The 7273-nt window shown below is 68.4% G+C and overlaps 2 protein-coding genes across 3 annotated transcripts in view; one reads left to right on the forward strand and one right to left on the reverse strand.

Annotated features, from left to right (window-relative positions):
• The first annotated feature begins 1010 nt into the window (after positions 1 to 1010).
• Positions 1011 to 6542, forward strand: KIF12 (kinesin family member 12). Of its 2 annotated transcripts, XM_025214612.1 has the most exons (16): positions 1011 to 1182; positions 1512 to 1577; positions 1809 to 2084; positions 2433 to 2508; positions 2626 to 2757; positions 2847 to 2982; positions 3223 to 3320; positions 3491 to 3638; positions 3724 to 3842; positions 3940 to 4044; positions 4129 to 4264; positions 4388 to 4502; positions 4857 to 4965; positions 5363 to 5610; positions 5873 to 6006; positions 6291 to 6542. In XM_025214612.1, the coding sequence occupies exons 1-16, from the start codon at positions 1106 to 1108 to the stop codon at positions 6401 to 6403; spliced, it is 2088 nt and encodes a 695-aa protein (XP_025070397.1). In that variant the 5' UTR covers positions 1011 to 1105; the 3' UTR covers positions 6404 to 6542. The 2 variants fall into 2 exon arrangements, with proteins under 2 accessions (XP_025070397.1, XP_025070398.1); XM_025214613.1 differs by lacking the exon at positions 1512 to 1577.
• Positions 6543 to 6560: 18 nt separating this feature from the next.
• VTN (vitronectin) overlaps positions 6561 to 7273 on the reverse strand; it is a 5150-nt gene continuing 4437 nt past the window's right edge. Inside the window, exons 8-9 of the mRNA XM_025214599.1 lie at positions 7152 to 7268; positions 6561 to 6819 (exon numbers count right to left, since the gene is read on the reverse strand). Coding sequence (XP_025070384.1) covers positions 6701 to 6819; positions 7152 to 7268 — 236 coding nt within the window. The 3' untranslated portion in view covers positions 6561 to 6700. The remainder of the gene's footprint in view (positions 6820 to 7151; positions 7269 to 7273) is intronic.

A 7273-nucleotide genomic window follows, 5' to 3' on the forward strand; every position in this document is an offset into this window, starting at 1 on the left:
ACAGGTCCTGGTGCCCCCGCCCTGGGGATGCCCACGGGCTGCCCGCAGCCTGCACGGCAGGTACCCGCCTGGTCCCCTCCACCCTTGCTGCCGGGGCCTGCCTGAGCTGCACCCAAGCTGGGCTGTGCTGCCCGGACTGGGCCCCGGGCCCCAGCACCTGAGCCCAGCCTCTGCCCGGGGCTGATCTCCCCGCGCACACGCATGCACACATGCGCATACAGATGCACACACAGACACACACAACCAGACACACACACACACGCGGCACCTCCCTGCTTTCGCACAGGGACCTGGGCAGGGCTGGTCCAGGCACCGGGGAGGTGGATCCTGCCACCCTGGCTGCATGGCTGGGCTCTGGACAGCCTCTGCTCTGGGAGAAGCTGGGAGGCACTGGCACCTCCAGTCTCCAGCAATTCCCTGGCTAAGAGCCTGCTCAGACCAGCCCTGTGCCCTCCTCCCTGCTCTCGCGGCATGAGCAGAGCAGCTGGAAGGTGGAGGCAGCAGCTAGGGGCTAGGCCCAGCCGGAGTGCAGCATGGCCGCAGCCCAGCCAGCCCCTGGCAGCACCACCAGCCACCAGCAAGGAGGGCACGGGAAGGGGCACCAGCCTCTCTCTGCTCCACTGGTTCCTATTGCACCACACCAGGGCTCCAGCAGCCTTGGTCCCAGCCAGCCCAGCCTCGGCGGGGGAGCTCCTGCTGCTCTACCTGCCCCGGCTCAGAGCTGACCCCAGGGTCATTCCCCCTCTCTCCCCCACAGCCATCTGGAAGGGTGCAGCATGGCGTAGCCACAGCTGGCATGCAACGGGGCTGGCTCCCAGCCAGCACCCAGCAGGCACTGCCCCTCACTCCCTCCTGGGCCCCCCTGGAGCCTCCCAGCTGCTGGCTGCTTTCCCAGCCTGCGCGGAGCTGCCAGGCCTGAGCAGGGGCCGTGCCGCTGTGGGGAGGGATGGTAGGGCTGGCAGAGGTGAATGTTTAACCATCGGCTCCATTCAAGCAGCTCCGGGCAGGCTGGGGTCGGTTCTGGCTGGGAAAGGCTGCAGGGGAGGGGACAGCCAAGCACTGAAGCGCTCCCGACTTCACCGTGTAGAGAGCTGGGTTCAGAACCATGTCCGAGCCGGAGCAGGGCCAGGAGCCGGGGCTGGGCACAGAGGCCAGGCCACGACAGCCAGCCCCGCCGGCCCGGTAAGGAAGAGTCCCAGGCAGGGGGAGGCCCCTGCGGGCACAGAGGCATGGCGGGGAGGGTAGCGGGGGATGCCCTGTCCCAGGGAAGGCAGAGGGCTGCACAGTTGGCTGGGCCTCCATCCCAAGTGCTCTGGGCCCATCCCCTCCACCAGCAAGAGTCAGCAGTCCCGTGCCCAGGCTGGGGAGTACAGAAGGAGGCCGGGGAGCACTAGGGCTGCAGTGGGCGAGGTGCAGGGTGCTGGGGCGTCAGGGCTGTGTCCTGGAGCTGTCCCTGCCCTGGCACCAGTGCAAGGCATCTGCATCCATCTGTGCTGTCTGCTTTCCCCGAGGCGCCCTGATGAGGAGCTGGCAGAGCCCACCCAGGGCCAGGCAACGCGCCTCTGTGTGGTGGTCAGGTACGCAGAAGGCAGAAGGGCCAGGGCACCTGCAGGGCACGGGTGCTGGCGGACCCAGGCTGGCAGCCAGCTCTGAGTGTGGGCAGGCCCAGATCCCTGGGTCACAGGTGGGGCAGACGCAGGACTTGGGATGGGGGTCCACGGGAGTGGAGGCTGTGTGGGAGGCAGGGGCAGGGGCTGGGGCTGAGCCAGCTGCCTGGGGTGACTGTGGCCATTCATTCCCCTGGGCAGGGTGCGGCCGCTGAGCTGCGCAGAGCGCAGCAGAGGGGACCGGCAGGCGGTGCACTGCCCTGGCGACAACACCATCGCGGTGAGTGCCTCCCCCCGCAGCGCAGCGCCTGCAGGCAGAGCTGTCCCTGAGCCCAGGCCTCTCTCCTGCTGCCAGGTGCATGAGGCAGGGCAGGAGGCTGCATTTGGATTCGGTGCGGTGTTCGACGCCGGTGCAGACCAGGCCGAGGTGTTTGAGGGCAGCGGCGTGAAGCGGCTCGTCGAGCTGGCGGTGGATGGGTGAGAGCCCAGCGCCCACCCTTGGGCTCTCCCCACCACCAGCTGTGGGCTAGGACCCCTGCCTGGGCACCCTGTGCTACCCCTGCCTGCCCCCGACCTCTCCCCCAGCCATGCACGCATCTGCCAGGGCCTCCTCCCCCACTCCAATGACTCCAGCAGGTTCTGGACTGCACTGGCAGGCGCCCCCTCCCTGCAACCAGCAGCACCTGCCCACTCCCAGGGATGACACAATGATGCTGTGGCAAAATCCAGGCCAGATCCGGCCCTGCTGACCTGTGCTCTGGAAGATGCAGCTTCAGGCTGCTGCTGGAGCCCCAGGGGCTGAGCTGGCTTTGCCCCGCTCCCCAGGTTCTCCTGCACCGTCTTTGCCTTTGGACAGACAGGCTCGGGGAAGACCTACACACTGACAGGGCCCCCGGCTCAGGTGAGCGCAGCCCCCTCCTACCACCACCCGCACTGTGAGGGCCCACCATGCCCAGATCCGGGGCAGGAGTGCTGGGCTGAGCTCCCACAGCGGGCACCCCACGGCTGTCCCCTGCAGGGTGAGGGCCAGGTGGCGCCCAGCTTTCGGGGTCTGATGCAGCGCTCCTTCGCCTGGCTCCTGGAGCAGAGCCAGTGCCGCAGGCCTGATGTTGCCCTCAGTGCGTCCTACGTGGAGATCTACAATGAGCAGGTACGAGCCCGCCCTGCTGCATCCCCACTGCCAGCCCAGACCCCTACATCCCAGCCACATCCCCCCACCCCACATCCTCCCTGCCCCAGGTGAGGGACCTGCTGAGCCCAGGACCCCGCTGCCCTCTGCCCCTGCGCTGGAGCAAAGCACGGGGCTTCTACATCGAGGGACTGCTCAGCACGGAGATCGAGGGCCTGGAGACCATCATGGACCTGCTGCAGGAAGGTACTGGGGGCAGTCTGGGCTGGGCAGGGCCCAGTGGCACAGAGTGACCCCAGCCAGTGGCACCGAGCGTGGCCTGCAGGGAGGCGTCGGTTTCAGCAGTGGCCACGAGTGGCCAGCCTGAGCCCAGAAGGGGCTGTGGCCGGGGCTGGTGGTTGTAGGCTCCTGCCCATTGGCGAGGGCAGGCTGGGGTGGGCAGCTCGGCCCCCAGCAGCCCCTGCCCCCCGGGGCCTCCCATTGCAGGCGCACAGCGGCGGCAGAGCTCCGCACACACGCTGAACGGGCACTCGAGCCGCAGCCACGCACTGCTGACCGTGCAGCTGCATGCCCGCGGGGAGGCGGTAAGTGGGCACATCTCAGGGGTGCAGCAAAGGGGGCACGTAGAGGGGCACCGTGGAGGGACGCACAGGAATATCCATTCGGGGGGAGCGTGGGGGAGGGCAGGCCCCAATACCCCCTGGCACAGGGCACCACAGGCTGCCAGGGAGCCAACCTCCTTCCACACCTGCAGACAGGCCCAGGGACCAGCTCCTGCCTCGGCCGGTGGGGCACGCTGCGCTTCGTGGACCTGGCCGGCAGCGAGAGGGTGAAGGACACCGGCTCAGTGGGGCAGCTGGCCCGGGAAGCCAACAGCATCAACCGCAGCCTCCTGGCCCTGGGTAAGGCCCTGAGCCTCGGCTGGGAGCACAGGGGCAGGGAACAGCCGGGGCACGTAACGGGCTGACGGGCTGGTCCTCCCTGCAGGGCACTGCATCGCACGGCTGGCGGAGGGCCAGAGGCGCCGTGCCCACATCCCCTACCGCGACAGCAAGCTCACCCAGCTGCTGGCCGCTGCCCTGGGCGGTGCCGGGGTCACGCTTATGGTAGGAGCCCATCTGTGCCTGGGGTCACAGGCCTGGTGACCCCACCGCTTTCCCCAACCTCACTGCCACAAGCCTGTACCTCCTTCCTCACCGGTAGGTCGCCTGCGTCTCCCCGTCCTCACGGTGCCTGCCAGAGACGCTGAGCACGCTGCGCTACGCCAGCAGGGCCCGCAGGGTCACCAGCCGGCCGGTGGCAACACGGGTAAGGCCGGCGCTGTGCCCGGGGTGGGAGGTGCCGCTGGCTGGAGGACACTCTCCTCTCACCCACATACCTGTGGCTTCCCAGGTCTCCCGGGAGAGGCGACTGCGGAGCTTGGAGCAGGAGATCCAGGCCCTGAGGGAAGAAAACCTCACCCTGCGCCAGCAGCTGCAGATGCCCAGGACACCGGGCAGGCCCCCCGGCACCCTCACCACTCCCCTGAGTGCGCATGGCTGGGGCAGGGGCACTGGGGCTGAGGGCCCTGGCACTGGGGCACCTCAGGCTGTGGGCCTGGCCCAGGCCCCTGGCCATGGCGCTGACACCCACCTGCCCGTGTTCCTTGCAGACGGGCCCGCCGGCACAGGCAGCACTCCCAGGCCAAGCGGGGTCCCACAGGGGCCACCTGGCATGGGCTGGCACAGCCTCCTGCAAGACCTCCTGGTGGGGAACGAGGAGCTCAGGTACCTGCCAGTGCCATCACCTAGCCTGGGATGGCGCCTTCTTGCATGGGTGGAGACCAGCTGGCCCCACAAGCTGCAGGGTGCTTGCTGCTCTGCGCACACGGCCAAGGAGGGAGATCCGTCATCCAGGACCTCCCCAGGGGATGGCACTGGAGCTGGGGAGCTGCCAGGGCAGGGAGGGGGCACTGGAGGTAGATGCAAACCCCCACCCCCACGGTGGCCCTGGGCTGCTGGCAGGTGCTGACATGCCATTGCTGCACTCCCTGGGCAGAGGGTCTGCCTTCCCCCACCGTCCCCGTCCCTGCCGGGGCTCTGGGAGGGACTGGGCTGCCCACTTACCCTGCTTGTTTCCAGGCACTTCGCACTGCTCCGCGGCCGCCACTGCTGTGTCCTGGCCCCACGCTCCCAGGAGGATGCCCACGTCTCATGCCCCGGCCTTGTGCCCTGTACCCTGCCCAGCCATGTGAGTCTCCCCAGACGAGGTGGAGGCCTGATGGCTCCGTGCCTCTGCTTCCGCCTGCAGCCCTCAGCTCAACAGATGCCCCCCTGGGGCAGCCGGCCCCCTAGGCTGTGCACCAGAACTCCCTAGAGGATGCCATTCGTGGGTGCACCAGGGCAGTCCAAGCTGAGAGCTGTCCCCGCTGCCAGCTGCAGCTGCCCTGGGGGGCAGTAGGGCCCAGCATGGCCAGCTCAGCACCAAGGCTGGGCAATAGAGGGGCTGCAGCTTCCCCTCGTGCACAGCCCTGGCCTGTCCTCACACATGCTGACGCCCCTGGCCCTGGCACACCCCCAGGGACTTGTGCCCCTGGCAGGGACTGAGACCCCATCCCCACCCTTTTACTCTGTGCTTGCCCCTGCAGCCCCCAGCACTGGGCAGGGCCCTGCCGGAGCTCCCTGGTGCAGCCCCTTCCCCACCCTGGAGCAGGCAGGGCGGCACGGCAGACTCAGCGCCCAGCTTCTCCTTGCAGCCGCTGGTGGAGCTGCCGGTGCTGGAGGGGCTCACTGCTGCGAGCGGGGCCCAGGGCCGGCAGCCCAGCCCCTGGAAGAACCGCGCTTCGCCCTGGCCCCGGCAGCACCCCACGGACCCCCAGCCACGCTGGCGGAGGAGGCAAGTGCCCGACAGCTGCAGTATGGGGGAGCTGGGGGGGAGTCCATACGGCATGGGCATGGCTACTGGGGGCATTTGCAACAGGGGCAACAGGGACACATGCCCTCATTGAGGGTGCCCAGAGCTTGACATGTGTGGAGGTGGCCAAGGGAAGGCAGGCAGAGACAGGACTTGAGATCGTGGGAGGCTGAGTAGGGCCTCGCTGAGCATCCCAGGGCCTGAGCCAGCCACTAACCCCGAGCTTGCCGTCCCACCCTGGCAGGAGCCCAGGCAGAGGCAGGAGCTCTGCCAACCAGCGCCCACCGAAGCAGCCTCAGGGCACCACACTTCCACCCCCGCCGCAGGGGCAGGTTGTGCCCTCAGCGCCCCCCTGGCCCGAGGAGCCAGGGCAGGAAGGTGAGCAGGAGGCTGCGGTGGGCTTCATCCACCCAGGAAGGTGCTGGGTGCTTGCCAGGAGGTCTTCACTCATGAGCAAGGGAGGTGGCTGCAGCCTTGGAGGCAAGCCCTGGTGGGGCCTGGAGCGGCGACTCCTTGGGAACGGGGCTCCCAGACTCCTACGTGACTTAGGGTCACATCCCTTTGCCCAGGCACAAGTTCAAGTTCCTGGTGGGTCCCAAGAGCTGTGGGGAGCTGGGGCTGGGGCCAGGTGCAGCACACTGACCCTTGTCTCCTGGCTGCAGCAGATGCTGTCCCAGCGCTGGAAGAGGCACTGGCCTTGCTGCCAGAGTGGACCCAATACTGCAGCCTGCCGGGCCCCAGCTCTGCTGGCCAGGAAGCCAGCCAGAGGCCTTGAGCACTGGCTGGACGTGATGACTGGGTCCGTGCAGCCGGCGCCCGACGCTGCACACAGACTCCTGCTCCCTCTGCAGAGCGCCTGCGTCCAGGCTGGCGCATCGTCACACTGTGGACTGAGGGTCACGGGCCCTGCTGGTGCCAGGGGAGCTCTCTCGGCTCCAGGCACGGCCAAGCAACCTGCAGCCCCCAGTGGAGATGGACGGACAGACAGACTCAGCTGCGGCACTGCCTCAACTCACTGTTTATTTGGCTCCAGCAGAAGCTGGGGCGGCACCAAGGGGGCGGCAGGTCCCCGTCAGGGTCTCTTCGGTTCCAGCCGGGGGCAGCCCAGCCAGTACTGGGCGACGGGCCGCGGGTAGCGAGGGTGCACCCAGTCCACACGCATGGTCTTCAGGTTGACTCGGTAGTACTTGTCTGAGAAAGGGACAGAGCCCACGTCACAGGCCTGCAGCGCTGCAGCCGCCCCTCTCCCAGCTCGGAGCCAGCCCCGGCCACAGTGCTGGCCACACCAAGCCCCGGCTGGCCTCTCCCTGAGGGTCCCGAGCCCCCTGGACCCATCCCATCTGCACCACAGGCAGGGTCTGGGTGAGACAGGGCCTTGGGCTACTCCTTCCTGCCCACCCCTGTCAGCCCAGGGTCTGCGCAGGGCTGTGCAGAGTGGTGCGGCCTGGGGAAGGGGTTGCTAGGGCCCACCAGGCTCCGGGGAAGCCAGGCCTTGCTTGGGAGCAGCGCATCCCGGTACCCACCTCCCACGAAGAAGTAGATGCTCTGGACGGGCTGGCACCGGGTGCCCATGTACACCCAGTCGCTGTCCAGCTCCCAGGACTCAGAGTCGTCCTGCAGCCAGGGCCAGAAGCGGCGGGGGGGG

Source organism: Alligator sinensis, unplaced genomic scaffold, assembly GCF_000455745.1.
Source record: "Alligator sinensis unplaced genomic scaffold, ASM45574v1 scaffold1244_1, whole genome shotgun sequence".
Lineage (NCBI taxonomy): Eukaryota > Metazoa > Chordata > Crocodylia > Alligatoridae > Alligator > Alligator sinensis.

Excerpts from the sequence above, each read along its gene's own strand:
- KIF12 (XM_025214612.1), top strand. The coding sequence starts at position 1,106 with ATGTCCGAGCCGGAGCAGGGCCAGGAGCCGGGGCTGGGCACAGAGGCC. Across the intron at positions 1,578-1,808 it reads CGCCTCTGTGTGGTGGTCAG|GGTGCGGCCGCTGAGCTGCG; the intron begins GTACGCAGAAGG and ends TCCCCTGGGCAG. Across the intron at positions 4,966-5,362 it reads CCTGTACCCTGCCCAGCCAT|CCCCCAGCACTGGGCAGGGC; the intron begins GTGAGTCTCCCC and ends TTGCCCCTGCAG.